General features: G+C 36.9%; 2 protein-coding genes across 18 annotated transcripts in view; one reads left to right on the forward strand and one right to left on the reverse strand.

Moving 5' to 3' along the window:
- The window catches only part of ZBTB20 (zinc finger and BTB domain containing 20), an 820261-nt gene that overhangs the window by 674014 nt on the left and 119992 nt on the right, over positions 1 to 26255 (reverse strand). The gene's annotated exons all lie outside the window — the stretch shown is intronic.
- On the forward strand, positions 19193 to 19990 carry LOC114890207 (60S ribosomal protein L9-like). Its single transcript, XM_029213664.1, has 2 exons — positions 19193 to 19272; positions 19362 to 19990. The coding sequence occupies exons 1-2, from the start codon at positions 19227 to 19229 to the stop codon at positions 19892 to 19894; spliced, it is 579 nt and encodes a 192-aa protein (XP_029069497.1). The 5' UTR covers positions 19193 to 19226; the 3' UTR covers positions 19895 to 19990.

Here is a 26255-nt window from a genome sequence, read left to right on the forward strand (position 1 = left end):
AGGTTGCCTATCTCCACTTCATTTAGTTGTTTTTCTGGGGCTTTATCTTGTTCCTTCATCTGGTGCAAAGTCCTCTGCCTTTTCATTTTGTCTATCTTTCTGTGAATGTAGTTTTCCTTCCACAGGCTGCAGATTTTTAGTTCTCCTTGCTTCTGCTCTCTGCCCTCTGGTGGATGAGGCTATCTAAGAGACTTGTGCAAGTTTCTTGATGGGAGGGACTGGTGGTGGTTAGAGCTGGGTGTTGCTCTGGTGGGCAGAACTCAGTAAAACTTTAATCCACTTGTCTGCTGATGGGTAGGGCTGTTCCCTCCCTGTTGGTTGTTTGGCCCGAGGTGACCCAACACTGGAGCCTACCTGGCTCTTTGGTGGGGCTAATGGCGGACTCTGGGAGGGCTCATGCTAAGGAGTACTTCCCAGAACTTCTGCTGCCAGTGTCCTTGTCCCCACGGTGAGTCACAGCCACTCCCCACCTCTGCTGGAGACCCTCCAACACTAGCAGGTAAGTCTGGTTCAGTCTGCTGTGGGGTCACTGCTCCTTCCCCAGGTTCCTGATGAGCACACTACTTTGTGTGTGCCCTCTAAGAGTGGAGTCTCTGTCTCCTCCAGTCCTTTCAAAGTCCTGCAATCAAATCCCACTAGCCTTCATAGTGGCTAGGAATTCCTCCTTCCATTGCCAGACCCCCAGGTTGGGAAGCCTGATGTGGGGCTCAGAACCTTCACTCCAGTGGGTGGACTTCTGTTGTATAACTGTTCTCCACTTTGTGAGTCACCCACCCAGCAGTTATGGGATTTGATTTTATTGTGATTGTGCCCCTCCTACCATCTCATTTTGGCTTCTCCTTTGTCTTTGGATGTGGGCTATCTATTCTGGTGAATTCCAGTGTCTTCCTGTTAATGCCTGTTCAGCAGTTAGTTGGGATTCCGGTGCTCTTGCAAGGGGGAGTGAGCTCATGTACTTCTAATCTGCCATCTTGAACCAATCAACGTCAATATTCTGGTTGTGATATTGCATTAGAGTTCTGCAAAACGTTAGCTGGTGCCCCACCTTCATGCATGACTGTGGGTGAATACCACCTCAATGTGGGCTATCTGTGCCTCTGTCCCTTTCTGAACTCCTGGCACCCTCCCTAGGTATTCTGATTAGAAAAAGTCATAAAATAGGCTACAGATGAATCAGAGTGTTAATTTAAAGAAAGCCTACAGAGAGGATTTCTCTAGAAAGCTCTTTTTAGGACCAAGAAAAAACTTTAAAAGCTGTATCTGAAATACTGATTTTTTTTTTTGTGGTACGCGGGCCTCTCACTGTTGTGGCCTCTCCCGTTGTGGAGCACAGGCTCCAGATGCACAGGCTCAGCGGCCATGGCTCACGGGCCCAGCCACTCCACGGCATGTGGGATCTCCCCGGATCGGGGCACGAACCCATGTCCCTTGCATCAGCAGGCGGACTCTCAACCACTGCGCCACCAGGGAAGCCCCTTAAATCCATTTTTAAAATGCTTATTTTCTGAAATTCAAACAATTAATAAAAGGAAGGGATACAACCTACTTCCATAATTTTAGAAAAGTGGAAGCCAAGAAAAGTGAGACAACTGATATAGCTCCTAATTTGCAACATTCTCTCCCACCAGAAACAGTTTTTTAAAAATTGAGTGGACAAAGTTCTGAAACAAACTTCATTAATAGCCCCCAATTTAGAAAAACATTCACTGAGAAGTGTGACAATCTTAAGATGGGAGTAGGGGTATTAAAAAAAAAAGACAAGACTAGAAAGCCCTCCTTTAGAAAGGCTTTGCTTAAGAAGCTAAGCAAACTTCCTTAGCTGGGAAAGGTAAATTGTCAATGCTCACCGTTTTGGTTTTTCTTTACTGGGAGGAAAGTAGGAAAGGAAAGACAAAATCTTGTTAGTTTCTCAAAACTAATTACCTTTAGTAATAAATTGGCACTTAGTACAATGTAAAGCAGAAGAGAAAAATTTAAAAAACACACAGTCCTTGGAGGAAAGAGGAGTCTGGAGGGAAAAGCCACATCAGTAGGCACAAACATAATCCCTAGTTGCCAGCTCTAGACTATCATGGACTGAATGTGTGTGTCTCCCCCAAATTCATATGTTGAAATCTTAATCCCCACTATGGTGATATTAGAATGTGAGGGGGAAGACTTGGAAGGTAACTGGGTCATGAGGATGGAGTCCTCATGAATGGGATGAGGCCAGTGAGCTAGGTAGGTCTTCCCCCACTCCCTGTGAGGATACAATGCGAAGTGAGCTGCTTGCAACCTGGAAGACAGTTCTCACCAGAACCTGAGCATCCTGACACCATGATTTCAGACTTCCAGCCTCTAAATTTTCTGGTTGATAAGCTCCTCCATTTATAGCAGCCCAAGCTAAGACATAGTCTAATGTTGTAATAGCAAAACCCAACAATTTTTACCTGATTTGTCCTCACTGCCTGAAAAAGGATGAGAAGTATGGTGGAGAGAACTGGTAAATAGGAGAATATATGCACCTGGACTGATTGGCTGTTAAAGTAAAATTTTAATTCTCAAACAAAAGCTCAGAAGATAAGTCATTAAGTTCGGATTCAGGTGGGGTGGGAGGAAAACCAAGGAGTTTTTACTCACATAGTTTTCAAGCATAGAGATTAAGGGCTATACAGTAATTTGTACATTTCCTATTAAATGAAACAATTACATAAAAATAGTACAGGAAAAATTATGTAGCATGAAAACATATATCTGAAGAATGCATTCCAGAAGAAAACCTAACCCAAGTAACAAACAAAAAAAGTTTGTTTGTTAGAAGAAAAATGCAAATAACCCAGTAGAAAAATGGTCAAAGGAAATTGAAACATGTTTTAAGGAAAAAATATATAAATATCCAAGAAACATAGGAAAAGATGTTCAACCTTACAATACACACATACCATTTTCCCTTATCAGGTTGACAAACTTCTTAAAATTGGATAATATTTAGGGTTGGTGACCATATAAGAAAAAGATATCACACATAGTGCATGGGGGAGTAAATTTTTTGGAGGGCAACTTAGAAATAACTCTTAAATTTTTAAATTTATAGTAAATTCCACTGTCTCCTATACTCTTATGCCCTGGTTTATCCCCTACCAAAAAAAAGTTTGCCATCACATACACTGGGGACAAAGAGGAAAATCAGTTGTTTCTAATAACAAAGAGATACAAACATTACTGAAGTGACCCCATTTTAATCCATGCTCGCTCATTAACTTGTCTTTATATTAGATATTCATCTCCCCTTTCTAGGATTGTTTCTTCACATATAAGATCAATATTTGGGATTTTTAGAATGTTCAAGGACCATTCCATCTCTCAAATGTTCAATGTAACTTTGTCATAGTTATTGTCATAGTTATTTTTCCAATATTGGTGAGGTATTGATGATAGATTTCCTCTAATAGAAACATACATTCTCTCCTAGCCCTGGCTTTAAACCCAGCATAACAGATCTACAGGGAAACTGTAGGGGAATAAAGGTTTTTCCAAGACATCTTGGTGGATGATACTGAAATTCAAAGATATGGGAAGGAGAGAAGAATTATCACATTTTAGAGTGAAGATAAAATTTGCAGTTTGAGCCATGTTAAGTTTGAAGTGCCTATGGAGGTCTCAGCTGAAGATATCCAGTGGCCAGCTGTATGTATAAGTTTGGAGAGAGATGGAAGTGCTAAGATATGTGCTGAGATCTGAGTGTCATCAAAATAAAGATGATGAGTGAAACAAAAGATGTGAATATATTCACCTAAAGAAGAAGAGGTGTGATGTGAGGGCAAGAGAGGGAAGAAGAAAGAGTAGGAGGAGGAGAAGGGAGAAGAAGACGGAGTAGAAGGCAAAGAAGATAAGGGAAAGGGAGAAGAAGAGAAGAAAGAGGAGGAAGAGAAGGACGATGAGAAAGAAGAAAAAGGAGAGAAAAAGGAGAAGGAGAAGGAAGAGAGGGGGAGGGGAGGAGGAGGAAGAAACATACAGGGACAGGAAGAAGAAGAAGCCTACAAAGGAAACTTAAGAGAGGCCAGAGAGGGCCAGGAGAAAAATCAAAATGTATCGTGAAACCAATGGGAAGACGAAGTTTCAAAAGAAAGGAGCCGTCAAAAATGTTAAAAACATCCAAGATACAAAGTAAGGTCAAGACTGAATATATTCTATTGAATTTGACATTTTTATGACTTTTTGTCTTGGTGGGAATAATTTAAATTACAGTCTAAGGACAGAAGTCAGTTTTCAGTGGACTGTAGAGAGAATGAGAAGTGAAGAATTAAAAATTCCTTCCTGAAGGTTTGAATAGAAATGAGAGAGAAGAAGATGGTAACAGCAAATCTTTTAAAAAAGGATTTTCTTTCTTTTTGTTGTTGTTTGCTTACTTTTTGTGTATATTTGATGGAAGATGCTTGCACAAGTTTATATGCTAAGAAGAAAAGGTTCAGTATACAGCTGAGAAAACGGGATTAGCAGTAGAACACATAGCAAGTTTTGAATAAGTATTTACTCAACAGATAATTGTGAGTTAGCAAAGTCCTGGGCGTTGAAAGTGTGATGGCATTCAGAACACACATAGTACACTTTATTTAAAATACTCTGATTTTCTCTTCTTTTCCGTTTCTTTCTATCTTTTTTTTCTTAATTTCAGAAAATGGTATCCCTACATTATTCAAAATTAGTAGGCATTATTTGGGAAATTAAATAATGAAACATATTAGAGAAATATCTTAAGAAGTTGCAGTCATAAATTACATTTTACTCGATTTTCTCAATAAAATTAATGTGTTTTCCAGAGGAATCAAGAAGAAAATACATTTAGTTCAGAATTTTACTTGAAACATTACACTGATTATGATCTGAATACAGTGACTGACTGATCTGGCACAATGAGAAATGGAAACAAATATAGATGGAACTATTTCACAAGAAATTTTCAAATACTCTGACTCTCCTCATTAAGTTTACTAACAAGCTAAAAGTCTGAACACCCCCCCCGAAAATTACTAATTCAGGAAAAATATTGCCTTAATTGAGTTTTTAAATAAAAAGAAATAACAAAATTAGGTCAAACTGAAAAAAAATCAAATTAATATAACTGCATAAACAGTGAAAATTTAATAGGAGAAACTTGGAATATATTAATCCCTAAAACTCTAAACATAAATGTCAGTCTATTAAAACAGATTAAAAATTAGATGGGTTGGACTTCCCTGGTGGCGCAGGGGTTAACAGTACACCTGCCAATCAGGGGACATGGGTTTGAGCCCTGGTCCAGGAAGATCCCACATGCCATGGAGCAACTAAGCCCGTGAGCCACAACTACTGAGCCTGTGCTCTAGAGCCCACGAGCCACAACTACTGAGCCCATATGCCACAACTACTGAAGCCCGTGCACCTAGAGCCCATGCTCCACAACGAGAAGCCACCGCAATGAGAAGCACACGTACCACAATGAGGAGTAGCCCCCGCTTGCCACAACTACAGAAAGCCCACGCGCAGCAACGAAGACCCAATGCAGCCAAAAATAAATAAATAAAATTAAAAATTTTTTTAAAAATTAGATGCGTTGTCTTAAAAGGTACTTAGTTCCTTGAGCCTGGTGATGTCCAACCACTGTCTCCAGGACCACTTGTTGGAGGATCTGCAGAGGAGGCTCAGGCTCCAAAGAGGTAACGGGAATAGACGGGGTTTAAGGTGTCCTTCAGCTAATGACACTATAATTTATGGTTCTTTTAGATATTTTGCTAAAACATAAAGCCACAATATATTTTGGGTTGGCCAAGCAGGAAGATAACATGTTCTGAGCAAGGAATAATATTCAAAGGGAATAAAAGAAGTGCCATCATTTTACATATTCCAAACTTTGCTAAAGTACAACAAAAATACCCAAAGAAGTAAAGAATAAAATATACATTACCAAAGGGATACATTTTATGACTACATTTAATTAATATGAAAACACATTAGAGTGGAGAATGTATGTATGTATATGTATGTATGTGTGTATATATTTATTTAGTTATATATTCTTCTAGCAAATATTTACGGAGTGCCTACAGTGCTGGACATTGTACAAGAGCAACAAATAAAATAGAAAATTTCTGTCCTTATAGAGATTTCAGTGTACTATGAGGAGAGGGGAGGATATACGGTAAACAAACAAAATAGTTAATTACAAATTAACAAGGTCCTCTGACAATAACTAACAGAGATCCAGGCAAGGGGGAAGGGTGACTATTTAAAAAAGTGGTATCTTAGGATGAGAGGCATCCAAAGATGCAGAAAGCCAGGGCAGGTAACAGTATGTATGAATGCTCCAAAGAAGAAAAGCATCTGACATTGTCTAGGAACAAAAATGACATCAATGTGGCTAGAATGTTTTAAGTTATCATGAGAGTACTTTTGAGATGAGGTTAAAGAGAAATGGAGAGATAGACCTTACAGAACTTTACTCTAAGTGAAATGGGAAGTTACTGAAGAATACTTCTTGGATGTAGTCCAAGAATAAACCTGTTTCTCATGCAGAACGGATTGCAAGCAGCAAGGCAGTTAGTGAGAAGACCAGTTAGGGGACTAATCCATTGGTCCATGATAAAGATCATGGTAACCTCTACTAAGAAGGCAGAAGTGGAAATGGAGAGAAGTGGATAGAGATTTGTAATTAGGACCTGAATCACCTTAGTTCTTACCTACTCTCTTTGGGCCTCAATTTCATCTTCTATAAACCTGAGTTTACAGAAGCAAGTTTATAGAATGCAAAGAGATGTTCAGAGCATTATGTGAGACAAGATATAAGTACCCGGTATAAGGAAAGTTGCAATAAATCTCAGTCCTTTAAGAATACTTATTTAAAAATAATATTCATTCCAAGTTCATACTAGTGATAAGCAACTAAAATCCAGTATGATATGAACTGTTTGTCTTTCAAATGTATATAATTTTATGAGGTAACAAAGGAAAATGTTTAGATTTTTGATTTATAAAATATTGGGGGTTATACAAAAGTTACACAGATATTAATCCAATGCCCAAATGATTACAACAGAAAATAAATCAAAAAGGTGAAAATTTCTATTTAAATTAGTTTCAATCACATTGTAACAAATATTTTTAAAACCTATTAATTTGAAAGTGAAGAATTAAAAACAAATTCTTTGGAATAAAATCCCTCTCCCTAGAAATGGGCCTATTGGCTGGAATGCAGTGACTGCTCAATTTCCCTCTGTCTCTACTTTTCCTCCATTAAAACACACACACACACACAAGCATACACACACACACACAGGTTTTTAGCAACCCTGTTTAACATTTAGAAAAAAATAAATGACATAACAGAATAGGGATACGTAAACATGTTGCATGGGCTCTATATAATTGAACACTCTTCAAATTCTTTAAACAGAAATTTCAGTGCAATGGAGACCCTTAAAATGAAGACAGGTAAATGTGACCAAATATCAAATATCTCTTGTCAAAAATTTAGAGAAATCTTCCATGAAAATGATAAATAAATAAAAACCTCCCTTTAAAATTATATTATAAATGTGTCCCTCAGTTCAAGAAATATTATACCCTTTAAAATAGAACAAAAGAAAAACTGGCAGTGTTCAGTGTGAGAAGAATACACAGAATCTTCATCTCTGAACGAAGAAAGAAATGGCACCCAAGGAAGTGGACTATGGCAAATGAAAGACCCTCTTGTGTTTTGTCTTTCCTTTGTTCATGTATAAAACCAAAAAAAAAAAAAAAAAAAAAAAAAAGAAAGAAAAGAAAAGAAAGAAAGAAGGAAAGAAAAAGGCACAAACCCTAGGGCTTATTGCACTATACAGAAACTCATTTCCAAGAGTTGGTGTCAAATCTTGCAGTTTAAATCTCCAAATAGCTATCCTCTAATAAAATCTATATACCCTGCTTCCTGAAAAGAAAAGAGAAAAAAAGGGAAAAAACATAAGGAAGGAAACAAGGGAGGAAGGGATGGAGGGAAGGAGGGAGAGGAAGGAAGGAGGAAGAAAAAGAATAAGGCGCCTGATCACAGAATAATTCCATATAATATAGTGTTCAGTCCTGTATATACAGAAATTATAGGCAAGGCATTGTTTCAGTCATTTCAACCATGGTAACGCTGGATATAGAGATAGCTCTCCACACTCTGTTCAGGACTAACCCAGAACTGGATAAACTTACAATATGAAGTTTTCAACAATTCCTTTCTCTTTGTACTTTTTTCTTTCCTTTTTAATTTTTCTTCTCTTCCACTTCATTTCTTTGTACTATTTTCAACCTTTACAGTTTTTTCCCCTTTCTCCTTTTTCTCTCTCTCTTTCCTAATTTTACATTACACTGCTGATGGGCTTGGTTGGGGGAGGTGGTGGGAATGATGCTAAAAGTAAGAAAATTTTCTTTCCTTCCAGAACATTACTAAACAATACTTCCAAGCACTGCTAATTCAATCATGCAAGCTCAGTTAGGATTTTAATGATGATTCCAAGTTATATCTCCTTTCTGAATCAAATACTAAAAGACTACTAATTTAGAGATAAATGTATTTTATTAAATTATTTTTAAGAGAACTAGTCATTTATATTTGTTATCTACATCCTATTTCCCAACTATGCTACACAGTCTAATTTGTAGTACATAAAAAACTTCTATAGTTGTCCACTTCTTGCAGGACTAAATCAGAGATCTACTGTTGGCATAACGCAAAGTTGGTCAAGGCAAAAAAATGTACCTGATAGTGTTTGTCTTCAGATTCTCCCTTTTTCTTCCTTGTGATAAACCTGATCTCCTAGATTCTCCTTTCTTCCTTTAGTCATTCAATAAATATTTACTGAACCCTAATTATTTGCCAGGAACTACAGTAGATGCTATTGACAAAGACATGAAATATGTCTTCTCTGACGTGGAAAAGTTTACAACCTAGGTAGAGAGGCAGGAATGTAACTGCAATATAATTTGATAAGGCCCTTAATGGAAGTAAGAACAGATTGCAATCCTCATTACACATACGGCTACTTAGACTCCTCTACTTTGTCCCTCAGATTTTCCCTGTACTTGGAATCTACCTCTCTATCCTCCTCATTAAAACTTACCTATTGGGGAGGAGCTTCAAGATGGCAGAATAGTAAGAAGTGGAGATCACCTTCCTCCCCACATATACATCATAAATACATCTACACGTGGAACAACTTCTAGAGAACACCTACTGAACGTTGGCAGAAGACCTCAGACCTCCCAAAAGGCAAGAGAAACTCCCCACGTACCTGGGTAGGGCAAAAGAAAAAAGAAAAAACAGAGACAAAAGAATACGGACGGGACCAGCACCAGTGGGAGGGAGCTGTGAAAGAGGAAAGGTTTCCACGCACTACGAAGCCCATTCGCGGGCGGAGACTGTGGGTGGTGGAGGGGTGAAGCTTCGGAGCCACGGAGGAGAGCGCAGCAACAGGGGTGCGGAGGACAAAGAGGAGAGATTCCCGCACAGAGGACTGGTGCCAACCAGCACTCACCAGCCCGAGAGGCTTGTCTGCTCACCCGCCGGGAAGTGTGGGGGCTGGGAGCTGAGGCTCCGGCTTTGCTTCGGAGGTCAGATCCCAGGGAGAGGACTGGGGTTGGCTGCTTGAACACAGCCTGAAGGGGCTGGTGCACCACAGCTAGCCGGGAGGGAGTCTGGGAAAAAGTCTGGAGATGCCAAAGAGGCAAGAGACTTTCTCTGGCCCCTATATCCTAGTGCACGAGGAGAGGGGATTAAGAGTGCCACTTAAAGGAGTGCCAGAGACGGGCGCAAGCTGTGGCTATCAGCGCAGACCCCAGAGATGGGCATGAGATGCTAAGGCTGCTGCTGCAGCCATCAAGAAGCCTGTGTGCAAGCACAGGTCACTTTCCACACCTCCCCTCCCAGGAGCCTGTGCAGCCTGCCACTGCCAGGGTCCCATGATCCAGTGACAACTTCCCCGGGAGAACACATGGTGTGCCTCAGGCTGTTGCAATGTCACACTGGCCTCTGCCGCTGCAGGCTCACCCTGCATCCGTACCCCTCCCTCCCCCTGGCCTGAGTGAGCCACAGCCCCCGAATCAGCTGCTCCTTTAACACCATCCTGTCTGAGCGAAGAACATATGCCCTCAGGCGACATACACGCAGAGATGGGGCCACATCCAAAGCTGAACCCCAGGAGCTGTGCGAACAAAGAAGAGAAAGGGAAATCTCTCCCAGCTGCCTCAGGAGCAGCGGATTAAAACCCCACAATCAACTTGATGTATGCTGCATCTTTGGAATACATGAAGAGACAATAAATCAGCCCAAAATTGAGGCGGTGGACATTGGGAGCAATGATATATATATATTTTTTTTTTTCCTTTTCCGCTGTTTGTGAGTGTCTATGTGTATGCGTCTGTGTGTGATTTTGTCTGTACAGCTTTGCTTTTACCATTTATCCTAGGGTTCTGTATCTCCGGTATTTTTTTGTATAGTTTTTAACACTTGTTATCATTGGTGGATTTGTTTTTTGGTTTGGTTGCTGCCTTCTTTTATTTTCTTTTAATACTTAAAAAAATTGTTTTTAATAATTATTTCTTATTTTTATTTTAATAACTTTATTTTATTTTATTTATCTTCTTCTTTCTTTCTCTCTTTTTTTTCTCCCTTTTATTCTGAGCCGTGTGGTTAACAGGCTCTTGGTGCTCCAGCCAGGCATCAGGGCTGTGCCACTGAGGTGGGAGAGCCAAGTTCACGACATTGGTACACAAGAGACCTCCCAGCTCCACGTTAATATCAAATGATGAAAATCCCACACAGATCTCCATCTCAATGCCAAGACCCAGCTCCACTCAACGACCAGCAAGCTACAGTGCTGGACACCCTATGCCAAACAACTAGCAAGACAGGAACACAACCACACGCATTAGCAGAAAGGCTGCCTAAAATCATAATAAGGCCACAGATACACCAAAACACACCACCAGATGTGGACCTGCCCACCAGAAAGACAAGATCCAGCCTCATCCACCAGAACACAGGCACTAGTCCCCTCCACTGGGAGGCCTACACAACTCACTGAACCAACCTTAGCCACTGGGGACAGACACCAAAAACAAGGGGAACTATGAACCTGCAGCCTGCGAAAAGGAGACCCCAAACACAGTAAGTTAAGCAAAATGAGAAGACAGAGAAACACACAGCAGATGAAGGACCAAGGTAAAAACCCACCAGAACTAACAAATGAAGAGGAAACAGGCATTCTACATGAAAAAGAATTCAGAATAATGATAGTAAAGATAATATAAAATCTTGGAAATACAATGGAGAAAATAGAAGAAACGTTTAACAAGGACCTAGAAGAACTAAACAGCAAACAAACAGTGATGAACAACACAATAAAAGAAATTAAATATTCTCTAGAAGGGATCAATAGCACAATAACTGAGTCAGAAGAACAGATAGGCGACCTGGAAGATAAAATAGTGGAAATAACAACTGCAGAGCAGAATAAAGAAAAAAAATGAAAAGAATTGAGGACAGTCTCAGAGACTTCTGGGACAACATTAAATGCATCAACATTCGAATTATAGGGGTCCCAGAAGAAGAAGAGAAGAAGAAAGGGACTGAGAAAATATTTAAAGAGATTATAGTTGAAAACTTCCCTAATATGGGAAAGGATATAGTTAATCAAGTCCAGGAAGCACAGAGAGTCCCATACAGGATAAATGCAAGGAGAAACACGCCAAGACACATATTAATCAAACTATCAAAAATTAAATACAAAGAAAAACTATTAAAAGCAGCACGGGAAAAACAACAAATAATATACAAGGGAATCCCAATAAGGTTAACAGTTGATCTTTCAGCAGAAACTCTGCAAGCCAGAAGGGAGTGGCAGGACATATTTAAAGTGATGAAGGGGAAAAACGTACAACCAAGATTACGCTACCCAGCAAGGATCTCGTTCAGATTTGATGGAGAAATTAAAACCTTTACAGACAAGCAAAAGCTAAGAGAATTCAGCACCACCAAACCAGCTTTACAACAAATGGTAAAGGAGCCTCTAGACAGGAAACACAAAAGAAGGAAAAGACCTACAATAACAAACCAAAAACGATTAAGAAAATGGTAATAGGGACATACATATCAATAATTACCTTAAAAGTAAATGGATTAAATACTCCAACCAAAAGACATAGACTGGCTGGATGGATACAAAACTGAGACCCTTATATATGCTATCTACAAGAGACCCACTTCAGACCTAGGGACACATATAGATTGAAAGTGAGGGGATGGAAAAATATATTCCATGCAAATGGAAATCAAAAGAAAGCTAGAGTAGCAATTCTCATATCAGACAAAATAGACTTTAAAACAAAGACTATTACAAGAGACAAAGAAGGACACTACATAATGAACAAGGGATCAATCCAAGAAGAAGATATAACAGTTGCAAATACTTATGCACCCAACACAGTAGCACCTCAATACATAAGGCAAATACTAACAGCCATAAAAGGAGAAGTCGACAGTAACACATTCATAGTAGGGGACTTTAACACCCCACTTTCACCAACAGACAGATCATCCAAAATGAAAATAAATAAGGAAACACAAGCTTTAAATGATACATTAAACAAGATGGACCTAATTGATATTTATAGGACATCCCATCCAAAAACAACAGAATAAACATTTTTCTCTAGTGCTCATGGAACATTCCCCAGGACAGATCATATCCTGGGTCACAAATCAAGCCTTGGTAAATTTAAGAAAATTGAAATCGTATCAAGTATCTTTTCCGACCACAACGCTATGGACTAGGTACCAATTACAGGAAAAAAATCTGTAAAAAATACGAACACGTGGAAGCTAAACAATACACGACATGATAACGAAGAGATCACTGAAGAAATCAAGGAGGGGCTTCCCTGGTGGTGCAGTGGTTGAGAGTCCGCCTGCCAATGCAGGGGACATGGGTTTGTGTCCCGGTCCGGGAAGATCCCACATGCCATGGAGCAGCTGGGCCCGTGAGCCATGGCTGCTGAGCCTGTGCGTCCGGAGCCTGTGCTCCGCAACGGGAGAGGCCACAGCAGTGTTTAGCCCACGTACCGCAAAAAAAAAAAAAGAAAAAAAGAAATCAAAGAGGAAATCAAATAATACCTAGAAACAAATGACAATGAAAACACAAAGACTCAAAACCTATGGGATGCAGCCAAAGCAGTTCTAAGAGGAAGTGTATAGCAATACAGTCCTACATGAAGAAACAAGAAACATCTCAAATAAACAACATAACCTTACACGTAAACTAATTAGAGAAAGAAGAACAAAAAAACACCGAAGTTAGCAGAAGGAAAGAAATCATAAAAATCAGGTTAGAAAGAAATGAAAAAGAAATGAAGGAAACTATAGCAAACATCAATAAAACTAAAAGCTGGTTCTTTGAGCAGATAAACAAAATAGATAAAGCATTAGCCAGACTCATCAAGAAAAAAAGGGAGAAGACTCAAATCAATAGAATTAGAAATGAAACAGGAGAAGTAAAAACTGACATGGCAGAAATACAAAGGATCATAAGAGATTACTACAAGCAACTCTATGACAATAAAATGGACAACCTGGAAGAAATGGACAAATTCTTAGAAATGCACAACCTTCCCAAACTGAACCAGGAAGAAACAGAAAATATAAACAAAGCAATCCCAAGCATTGAAATTGAGACTGTGATTAAAAATCTTCCAACAAACAAAAGCCCAGGACCAGATGGCTTCACAGGAGAATTCTATCAAACACTCAGAGAAGAGCTAACACCTATCCTTCTCAAAATCTTCCAGAATACAGCAGAGGGAGGAACACTCCCAAACTCATTCTATGAGGCCACCATCACCCTGACACCAAAACCACACAAAGATGTCACAAAGAAAGAAAACTACAGGCCAATATCACTGATGAATATACATGCAAATGTCCTCAACAAAATACTAGCAAACAGAATCCAACAGCACATTAAAAGGATCATACACCATGATAAAGTAGGGTTTATCCGAGGAATGCAAGAATTCTTCAATATACACAAATCAATCGATACACCATATTAACAAATTGAAGGAGAAAAACCATATGATCATCTCAATAGATGCAGAGAAAGCTTTCAACAAAATTCAACACCCATTTATGATATAAACCCTCCAGAAAGTAGGCATACAGAGAACTTACCTCAACATAATAAAGGCCATATATCATAAACCCACAGCCAACATCATCCTGAATGGTGAAAAACTGAAACCATTTCCACTAAGATCAGGAACGAGAAAAGGTTGTCCACTCTAACCACTACTATTCAACATAGTTTCAGAAGTTTTAGCCACAGCAATCAGAAAAGAAAAAATAAATAAAAGGAGTCCAAATTGGAAAAGAAGAAGTAAAGCTGTCACTGTTTGCAGATGACATGATACTATACATAGAGAATCCTAAGATGCTACCAGAAAACTCCTAGAGCTAATCAATGAATTTGGTAAAGTAGCAGGATACAAAATAAATGCACAGAAATCTCTTGCATTCCTATATACTAATGAAGAAAAATCTGAAAGTGAAATTAAGAAAACATTGCCATTTACCACTGCAACAAAAAGAATACAATATCTAGGAATAAACCTACCCAAGGAGACAAAAGATCTATATGCAGAAAATTATAAGAAACTGATGAAAGAAATTAAAGATGGTACAAATAGATGGAGAGATATACCATGCTCTTGATTGGAAGAATCAACATTGTGAAAATGACTCTACTACCCAAAGCAATCTACAGATTCAGTGCAATCCCTATCAAACTACCACTGGCATTTTTCACAGAACTACAACAAAAAATTTCACAATTTGTATGGAAACACAAAAGACACCGAATAGCCAAAGCAATCTTGAGAAAGAAAAATGGAGCTGGAGGAATCAGGCTCCCTGGTTTCAGACTATACTACAAAGCTACAGTAATCAAGACAGTATGGTACTGGCACCAAAACAGAAAGATAGATCAATGGAACAGGATAGAAAGCCCAGAGGTAAACCCATGCACATATGGTCACTTTATATTTGATAAAGGAGGCAAGAATATACAGTGGAGAAAAGACAGCTCTTCAATAAGTCGTGCTGGGAAAACTGGACAGGTACATGTAAAAGTATGAAATTAGAACACTCCCTAACACCATACACAAAAATAAACTCACAATGGATTAAGGACCTAACTGTAAGGTCAGACACTATTAAACTCTTAGAGGAAAACATAGGCAGAACACTCCATGACATAAATCACAGCAAGATCCTTTTTGACCCACCTCCTAGAGAAATGGAAATAAAAACAAAAATAAACAAATGGGACCTAATGAAACTTAAAACCTTTTGCAGAGCAAAGGAAAACATAAACAAGACGAAAAGACAACCCTCAGAATGGGAGAAGATATTTGCCAATGAAGCAACTCACAAAAGATTAATCTCCAAAATTTACAAGCAGCTCATGCTGCTCAATATCAAAAGAACAAACAATCCAATCCAAAAATGGGCAGAAGACCTAAATAGACATTTCTCCAAAGAAGACATACAGATGGCCAACAAACACATGAAAGAATGCTCAACATCATTAATCATTAGAGAAATGCAAATCAAAACTACAATGAGATATCATCTCACACTGGTCAGAATGGCCATCATCAAAAAATCTACAAACAATAAATGCTGGAGAGGGTGTGGAGAAAAGGGAACCCTCTGTTGGTGGGAATGTAAATTGCTACAGCCACTATGGAGAACAGTATGGAGTTTCCTTAAAAAACTAAAAATAGAACTACCATTTTACCCAGCAATCTCAGTACTGGGCATATACCCTGCAAAAACCATAATTCAAAAAGAGTCATGTACCACAATGTTCATTGCAGCTCTATTTACAATAGCCAGAACATGGAACCAACCTAAGTGTCCATCGACAGATGAATGGATAAAAAAGATGTGGCACATATATACAAAAAAACGAAATTGAGTTATTTGTAGTGAGGTGGATGGACCTACAGTCTGTCATAGAGAGTGAAGTAAGTCAGAAAGAGAAAAACAAATACCATATGCTAATACATATATATGGAATCTAAAAATAAATGGTCATGAAGAACCTAGGGGCAAGACGGGAATAAAGACGCAGACCTACTAGAGAATGGACTTGAGGATATGGGGAGGGGAAAGGTAAGCTGGGACAAAGTGAGAGAGTGGCATGGACATATATACACTACCAAACGTAAAATAGATAGCTAATGGGAAGCAGGTGCATAGCACAGGGAGATCAGCTCTGTGCTTTGTGACCACCTAGAGGGGTGGGATAGGGAGGGTGGGAGGGAGGGGGATGCAAGAGGGAAGAGATATGGGGATATATGTGTATGTATACTGATTCACTTTGCTATAAAGGAGAAACTAACACACCACTGTCAAGCAATTATACTCCAATAAAGATGTTTAAAAAAAACAAAAAAACTTACTTACTGGTTAATCCCATCTTTCCCCTCAAGACATACCTCCTGGATAGGTGTCTTGGGAAAACAGTCTCACAAATTAAGTCACACTGGATATTAAAAGAGTAAAGCGTGTACAGCACATCTCTTTTGCGTATTAATAAGTCATTCTATTTGAAAGGAACTGGTTGCTAATGCCGGGAATTTTAACTGTATAGTTAGCTGTTTTGAAAGAAATTTTAAGAAGAACTTCCTCATACACTTCAATCACAACAGCAAGGGGTTAACAATTCCACATAAAACGTGCCTTTATATGCCTTGACTTTATTATTTTTAAACAAACAGCATGCTGCATATTTATTCACTTAGGAAATACAATTATATCTAATTATTATTGCTAGTAGTAGTAGTAGTTACTGTTCGTAGCTACTGTTACTATAGGGACTATATTGATTTAAAATTATAGAAGTTTGCCTTATTGTTTGATGTTATTATGAAGGTTTACTTCAGATACAAAATTTATCACAGGACTGTTTTTTAATTCGAAATGCATGATTCTCACAATAATAGGAGTACTATAAAATCAGGCATATTTAAATATATCAAGAAATATGATTCATTGAATCACATAATCAAAATTGTACCTATTGAGGAAAACACAGATTATTTAATGTAATTCTTATAGGAAAAAATAATTTAATATCTGTGAACTTAGGTTTTCTCCCCTGTAAAATGAGGGGTTTAAATCAGAATAAGCTCTGTGTTTGCTCCCAGGCTTGATACCTATGTGAATATTTTGCATAAATATTTCCCGATTCTCCTATGACATGAAATTTTACAGATTCTGCAATATCATAATGAAGGAGTCTGCATTAATAGTTGAAACCTTTTCTATATTTGTGTCCCCAATGTTAACAATGCCTAACCCAAAGTAATTGGCATAATAAATTTAAGTGGATAGATTGAAGATTGTATAAACAGAAAAACACACTGATGTAAAGGAATGTTACAAAGTCAGGGATATATCTAAATATCTAGAGACATTTAGTGAGAGACATGGAAGACACAGGAATGAGTATTTTTACAGATTTCAAGCTTCAATGGGAAGCTTAAGAAATAACTAATGTTTAGTTTGGGGGTCAAGGCAAGATATTTTAAAATGGAGAAAATTGAAGTAAGTTAAATAAGGTCCATTCTCACTAGGACTATTTATGACGATTCTCCCTCATCCACTTTCTGCTGTTCACTGTACTATGCTTACTGACAATCTATCCCAAATAACTCCTGGTAGTTTGAAATCATTTCATCATTAATATATAAATGTCTCACTTCAATTGTACGAATCTCAGATCTCATCTCACCAAAGTTTTCTGAAAGTTAATTGTTTTTCACCCAGTATCTTTAGAACTCAATTTCCTCATCCGTAGAACAATAATACCTAATCATAGAGTTATTGTGATAATGAGATAGACTCAATGCATGTTGTATTTTCATTTATTTATCTTCCAATCCACTATCATTATCCTTCTACTTGAGGTCAATCCCTCCACTTGTATACTTGATTTTTATACCCTCCTAAAATCTCTGAGACTTTGCTCTATCAATGATCACTTCTCTCCCCTTATCTTCAGTGTCTTCTTTACTGGCTCCTTATTTTTCAGAACATGTAAATCACCTTCATCCTAATGCAAATCCCCTTGACCTGTGCCTCCCTCTAGCAAAATCTCTCCCTTCTTTTCTCACTTCTGTTCATTGATTAGGTAAACAAAAAAATTTAAAGAATTTATTTTTCAATGTGAAAAACACATGTGGGTTTATAAAAAGAAAAATATAGAAAATAAAAAGCAAAAATAACAAGAGCAAAAAAAATTCCCCAAACCAAAACAATAACAACAAAAAACACCTGTTGTCATACACAGGCATTTCTTTACAGGTGTAATGTATAGTCACTATAACTAAAATGGACACTTTACCTAAAGTTTCAATTCTAGTTTTTCGACCTAATAAACCTATATGTCATTTCTCCCCAAAAGGCTCATAAATGTAGTGCAACCCCTATTAGAAGTCCAATGAAATTGAAAGTTGGGCAGGAGGTGTAGGGGGGTGGGGGCAGGGACCATGATTAAGTTATTCTAAAGTTCTTATGGAAGAAATTACTGGATGAAAATAGTCAATAATTTTATAAAATGAAAAAATAATAAAAGGGGACTCTCATTAACAGGTTTAAACTGTAATTGTAAAAGCCACAACTGTTAAAATAGCATAGTCCAAGTAAAGAATACAGAAACTGAAAGAACTGAAGAGAAAAAATAGAAAGGCTGGAAATGGAATAGAAAGGCATGAAACAAACCCATTTGTAAATTAAGTATTTAGCATATGATAAATAATGCATTTCAAATCAACGGGGAAAACATAGATTTTTCAATTGATGGTGCTGGGACAACTGGTTAAATATTTAGAACAGAGTAAATTTAGAGCCTATCTCACACTGTATATCAAAATAAAATTCCAGATGGTTTAAAGAGTTATATGTAAACAATGAAACCATAAAAGAACTAGAAGCAAATATAGGAGGATTTTTAATCTAAGTGGGAGAGGTCTTTCTAAGCATAAGAGCGAAGGCAGAAGCCATTAGGAAAATATAGCAGGTTTTTAAAAAAATAGTACATTTGAACGTATAAAAAATGAAAAGTTCTATATAGCAAAAACAAACAACATTAAAAGTCAAATAATAGCTCTTTGCTGCATCTACTGCGAGAATGAAGACCATTCTCAGCAATCAGACTGTCGACATTCCAGAAAATGGTACGAGACTTGGTGCTTGCATTTTTCTTACATCTTTACTACACGCTCTATACCTTGTTCCGAGACCTCACGAATACGTTCTCTCCTAGTCGACATTACTCTGAAGGGACGCACAGTTATTGTGAAGGGCCCCAGAGGCACCCTGCGGAGGGGCTTTAATCACATAAATGTAGAACTCAGTCTCCTTGGGAAGAAAAAGAAGAGGCTCCGGGTTGACAAATGGTGGGGGAATAGAAAGGAACTGGCCACTGTTCGCACTATCTGTAGTCATGTACAGAACATGATCAAGGGTGTTACACTGGGCTTCCGTTACAAGATGAGGTCTGTGTATGCTCACTTCCCCACCAACGTTGTTATTCAGGAGAATGGTTCTTTTGTTGAAATCCGAAATTTTTTGGGTGAAAAATACATCCGCAGGGTTCGGATGAGGCCAGGTGTTGCTTGTTCAGTATCTCAAGCCCAGAAAGATGAGTTGATTCTTGAAGGAAATGACATTGAACTTGTGTCAAATTCAGCTGCTTTGATTCAGCAAGCCACAACAGTAAAATACAAGGATATCAGAAAATTTTTGGATGGTGTCTATGTTTCTGAAAAAGGAACAGTTCAGCAGGCTGATGAATAAGATCTGAGTGATCCAGTTACAGAAACCACAAGAGGCCAGGCTCATATGTGATATTTTAAAAATGAATAAAAGCTCTTTTGACTTGGAAAAAAAAAAGTCAAATAATAAATTCACAAAAAACTATTTGCAACATGTGACAGAATACCATGTAGCAATATTTTTAAAGTCCTGTGAAAATAATTAAAAATCTTGGAAAAAATGATCAGTGTATGCTATTAAATGAAGAAAATGTTACAAAACAGTATATATGTTATGATCCCAACTTTGTAACATATATGTTTGTTTGGGTATAATGGCTTCCCACACACACCATGTTTATAATCTCCATGCTTTTACTCACGCAGTTCCCTCTGACCCAAGAGATATTCCCTCCCTCATCTAGTCATCTCCTATTCATTTTTTAAGGATCATTTCCTATATCTCTACAGACACCAAGAAGTTTTCCCTGAATTTCCAGGCTGCAATAGGTGCCTTCCTTTGTTTACCAGTAGCATGCTGTTGCATACCATCAAGTTATTATTACATAATATTAATATCTGTGTGTGCATATATCATTCCACTCCTATGAGTGAAGTTCCTCAAGAGAAAGGACTATATTTACTTCTCTCTTATTCCCAGTGTCTATCACTATAACTAACATGTACCACACATTCGAAAAATATGATTTTGAAATATTGCTGAAATCTCTTTTAATCAGGATTATTCAAAAATAGAGCTAATGTCAATTGGGAGTCAAACAGTATAAGAAGGATCAAACAGTATAAAAAGGCTGAAAGAAAAAAAAAAAAACTTATCTACTTAATGAGAGTTTATTCTGTCCTTCTTGCCAAGACAGACCAGAAGCTTCCTTCAGTATAGAACTCAATGATTCACCCTAGAGCACCTTCAGTACATATTGATCTTTTAAAAAATCTAAAGAAATACACCACTTACAGACTTTGTCCCACAATTTATCACTTAAAGTTTATTGTTATTTAATTATTTCTCATTTGTGAATACTTTCTCTCTCATCAGATGTTGACCTCTATTACAGGAAGAGACCATGCCCTATTCTAATTAGGTATCTTATTATGTATTTGGCTAAATAGCTTAGTATTTGAATAAACTTTCAATATATACTTATTTTATTTATAGCTTTGAATAATTTTCTATGTTTTTATATACATCTCTTCCTTATTCTCTAGGACAGGGCAAGTCAACTCCAATTTCCTTCCTTCCCCATCACCATCCAAAATGGGAGATATATACTGAGTAACACAGAAATACTCGCACTTGCTGAGTAAACCTGCTATTATCTCATCAGAAGAACAGCTTCATCTGTGTTAACCTAGCTGCGCTAGGCCATGAATCTTTCTAAATTTTCATGAATTAGTGAAGGTAATATTGCCTCATTTTTCTAATAAGAGGATATTTAAATGACCTCATCTCTATTCAATAATAGGTCTTCTTGAGCTAAATCACGAGAGGAGGTACTAGTAAGAATTTTTTTGTTAGTCAAAACATTTTTCTACATATAGCCTAGTATATGCAATGTCCCAAAACATACAGTACTATTTACTGCTAATGCAAATTTACTGCAACATTGCTTGATATATTCCAAAGTTTTCCAATAAGCTATTGACTTCCTATAGGTTAGAAATAAAATCATTATATTTAAATTATTAAATGCCAAGGAAGAAAGTAATCTTTTTCTCCTTCTTATGTCTTTGTTTTACAAAACTATTGTCTTACAGGACATGAAAACAACTAAAAACAAAAAATTATATGGTGTAGTTAATTGAAAAAATGCTTTTGCTGCACACAGAAATTGACACTAAGTGCTGTATTAGCAGGAAATCAGTGATTTTCAATTGACATTGCACAGGAAATCGTTTAGTGTCAATTGATATTAAATGGGCAAAATTGTACTGAATTAGTACAAAATGATTTGGTAGAAAGAAATGTGCTTCCATTAGGTGATTTGATATTAAGTGGGCTCAAATGTAATAAGTTTTAGAGGTCACTAGTCAACAAAAATTAGGGCACGGTATCCAACCCTGAATACATCAGACTGGTTGCTTTTAACATATTTATCAAAAGATAAGTTAGTGTCATACTATCAAGACAAAATTGTCTCCCTTTGAGCTTTCAAGAGAAGTGGGAAAATTCAATTGTTTTAAATGAGTTAAATTAACCAGTGGTAAGAATCATGACTTCCTGGGCCTATTTGGTGGTCCTAATCCTTTTAAAAATATATTTTATAGTATTTTTCATGTGAAATAAAAGGCAAAATAATAGCATGTTTTATGTAATAAGGTCCAGATTGAGTTCTTTCTATAAAACTGCTTTGACAGTAAGCACACAATAAATTATTGGTTGAATGAGTGATATGATTGGATATTATGAAGAAATATTATAGGTCTTTAAAGAAACCTGTGATTTTTTTAAACGTGAGTAATGGGGAAAGGAAAGTATGTAGATATGGGGAGGGGGGAAGAGACAGGAGAGATAAGTTATATAGTAGCTACAAAAAAGAACAAGTTGCTGGGCTTCCCTGGTGGCGCAGTAGTTGAGAGTCCGCCTGCCGACGCAGGGGACACGGGTTCGTGCCCCGGTCTGGGAAGATCCCACATGCCGCGGAACGGCTGGGCCCGTGATGGCCCCGAGCCTGCGCGTCTGAAGCCTGTGCTCCACAATGGGAGACGCCACAACAGTGAGAGGCCCACGTACCGCAAAAACAAAACAAAACAAAAAAAGAACGAGTTGCATAAATATTTTAGAATATTTGCTGGGGATAGAAGTGCAGATGTTTGATGTATAAAAATCACATGTTATTCATCATACAAAAACAATTATGGGGTAAAAGACAAGCACACAATATTCCTGAATAGCCAAAACAATCCTGAAAAAGAAGAATGAAGCTGGAGGACTCATATCTCCTGATTTCAAAACTTACTAAAAAGTTATAGTATTCAAAACAGTGTGGTAGAACATAAAGAAAGACATATAGAACCATAAAATAGACTAGAGTCCAGAAATAAATCCTCACATATTATGGTCACATGATTTTTAGTAAGAGTGCCAAGACCATTCAATAGGAAAGACAGTCTTTTCAACAAATGGTGCTAGGAAAACTGGATATCTCTATACAAAAGAATGAAATTGGACCCTTACCTAACACCATATACAAAAATTACTCAAAATGGATCCATGACCTAAATGCAAGACCTAAAACTATAAAACATTAGAAGAAAACATAGCATAAAAGCTTGACAACACTGAATTTAGCAATGGTTTCTTGGATATGACACCAAAGGCACAGGCAACAAAAGAAAAAGTAGACAAATTGGACTTAATAATTTTTTTTAATCTGTGCATCAAAAGACACTATCAACAGTGTAAAAAAGGAACATATAGGAGTAAACATTTGCAAATCATATATCTGATAAGTGATTGATATCAAGAATACACAAAGAACATCTAAAACTCAACAACAACAAATAAACAAACACCCTGATTCAAAAATAGGCAAAACACTTGAATAGACATTTCTCAAAAGAAGATACACAAATAGCCAATTAACCTATGAAAAGATGCTCAACATCACTAATTATTAGGGAAATACAAATCAAAACTACTATGAGATACTACCCCGTACTCATTAGGATGACTACTATAAAAACAAACAAAACAAAACAAAACCCTCCAGAAAATAACAAGTGTTGACAGGATGTGGAGAATGTAGAACACTTGTACACAATTGGTGGGAATGTAAAATGTTACAGCCACTGTGGAAAACCACATGGCAGTTCCTCCAAAAGTTAAAAACAGAATTACCATATGATCCAGCAATTCCATTTCTGGGTATATACTAAAAACAACTGAAAGCCAGGTCTCAAAGAGGTATTTGTACACCCATGTTCATAATAGCATTATTCACAATAGCTAAAACATAGGAGAAACCCAAGCGTCCATGGATGGATGAATGAATTAGCAAAATGTAATATACACATACAGTGCAATATTAGCCTTAAAAAGGAGGGAAATTCTCACATATGCTACAACATGGGTGAACCTTGAGGATATTACGCTAGGTGAAATAAGCCAAGCAAAAAAAGACAAATACAAATGATTCCACTTATTTGAGGTGCTTAGAGAAGTCAAAGTCAGAGTCAGAAAGTAGAATGATGGTTTCCAGGGGATGGAGGGAGACAGGAGAATACGGAGTTTTTATTTAATGTGTATAGTTTCAATTTTTCAAAATCAAAAAAGTTCTTGAGATGAGTGGTGGTGACGGTTGCACAGCAATATAAGTGCCAGTTAAAAATGGTTGAAGATGGTAAATATTATGTTTATTTTACCACAATAAAAATAAAAGGGGTAAAAGTGGTGGGAGAGCTTTGTAACTTTTTACTTGCCCTTGACCCTCCAAAAAAGAACAAACAAAATATTAATGGGGAAATCACCCTGCTAGGCATTGGGCTGAAGAAATAGTATGACTTTCTTTTCCTAATTTGGCAAAGAGAATGAAAAAATAATCCTTTGAAAGAACTCTAATCCCTCAAAGAACTTACCATGAAGGTACAAAAAGTAAACCAAGAATATTCCCTAAGATTAGCAGGAAGCAATCCAAAATAAAACTCAGTTTCATTCCTGAAGGAATGAAATTAGTTTTACAATGAAGCGAGAGCTACATTCAGGACCATCTTTAAGAGAGAGGGAAGTTACTAATTCAAATGGGTGATACAGAGAAAACTGATAGGATAATGATAATAAGTTATGATAATTATTATTTACTGAGCTCTTACTAATGACAAGCACAATATTCAGCATTCTTCATAAAATATCACAATTCTTTCCTTAACAATCTGATGAGATCCACCTAGTTTAGAAACAAAGACCATGAGATTAAGAAAACTGACCAAAGTCACAAACACAGAGTAGTGTAGTTGTCAAACCTACATCTATCCAAAGTCATGAATTTTAACTAAGTAAGTAGGACTTTCAAAACTTAGATATAGTTGGTAGTTTAAAACAAAAATCCTCTTACAAAATACCTGAATCTAAACTATTCTAAAAAACAATTGGAGCTGAGACACATAAGAGCTAGCAGGCTTTGAGTAGAAGTATGAATATACTGGATGACTTAATCTGCGGTGGGAAGGGGTTTTAAGCAGTGATTGACAGGAGATTAGTATAAAAAACACATAACTGAACCTAGATATGGCTATTCCTTTAAATTTTGCTTTGAGTGCTATTTTTTAAATAAAAATAACCACTAGAAACATTTATTCTTTATTATTTTAATGTACAGAATTTCATTTTAATTTCTAAACAGTGCAAATGAGTTGAAAATTGTGATTAAATAATTAACTCAGTTATCCTAACCATAGAAAATTTAGCCATATTCTAACAGTGAAGTTTCACACAGGTGCCACTACCATCTACGTAGTCACACATGACTAAGCTATAGTCAAATGTATAAAAAAGAAATAAGCAGCTTTTCAGGATTAAACTTCCAATCTAAAGCCTACATATGATGATAAATGTCACAGTTTCAAAGACCTACAAGGAAAATCTATATAAGTTTGAAAGGAGGTTAACCAATACACATTAATCCAAAATGCATTTGTGAAGAGAGGAAAGCAAGCACTCACAAACCAATCTTCAATGACAAAGCTTGTTCCTTGAGTACATAATAACACCATAAAACACTAAAAGAGCACAAGAAGAAATACAACACAAGAAGAACACTGACTTGGCCTTATAGGGTTTAAAATCTAAACAGAAAGTTAAAAATTACAAACAAATAGATGAAACACAACCAGTCACATCAGTAAATATACTGCACATACTTAGTAAATTCCTAAGTATTCAAGAAAGTAAGAAGTGAAAATAACATGCATTACTTGTTTACTGGACTAAACTTATGCCAGGGAAGTTTTCTTAAGATATTTTTTGCTATATCAATCATATTTTTCCTTGAATTTTTATTATAAAATTAAAGGTATATTTTCCTGAAACAAGTTTATCTCTAAATATAAAGAATGTATCCAAACTTAAAGAAGTCACAAATTCCATAAAAAATATATGCTTTTATAAATTATTAACATTGCTGTGCTATATTCAATGGAAATGCTAAAAACACTAAAATTTAAATTATACTGTAGTTCTAAAAACTACTAAATACTTTGCTTAATATGTCTGCAATATGAAAGTGGCAAAATCTAAAAATTTAGCATTTTAGCATAATATTTTCAATAGTTTTTAGCCAGTGCATGGTGTCTATATTTAATTCACACAATTTTTGCCCTTTTGTTTAATTTTTTCTCCTTCTTTACTGATGATTACTTGGCTCCTTTTCTAACATTATTATTAGATA

The sequence above is a fragment of the Monodon monoceros genome, unplaced genomic scaffold (assembly GCF_005190385.1).
Source record: "Monodon monoceros isolate NGI ecotype Baffin Bay Population unplaced genomic scaffold, NGI_Narwhal_1 Super_Scaffold_11, whole genome shotgun sequence".
Classification (NCBI taxonomy): Eukaryota; Metazoa; Chordata; class Mammalia; order Artiodactyla; family Monodontidae; genus Monodon; species Monodon monoceros.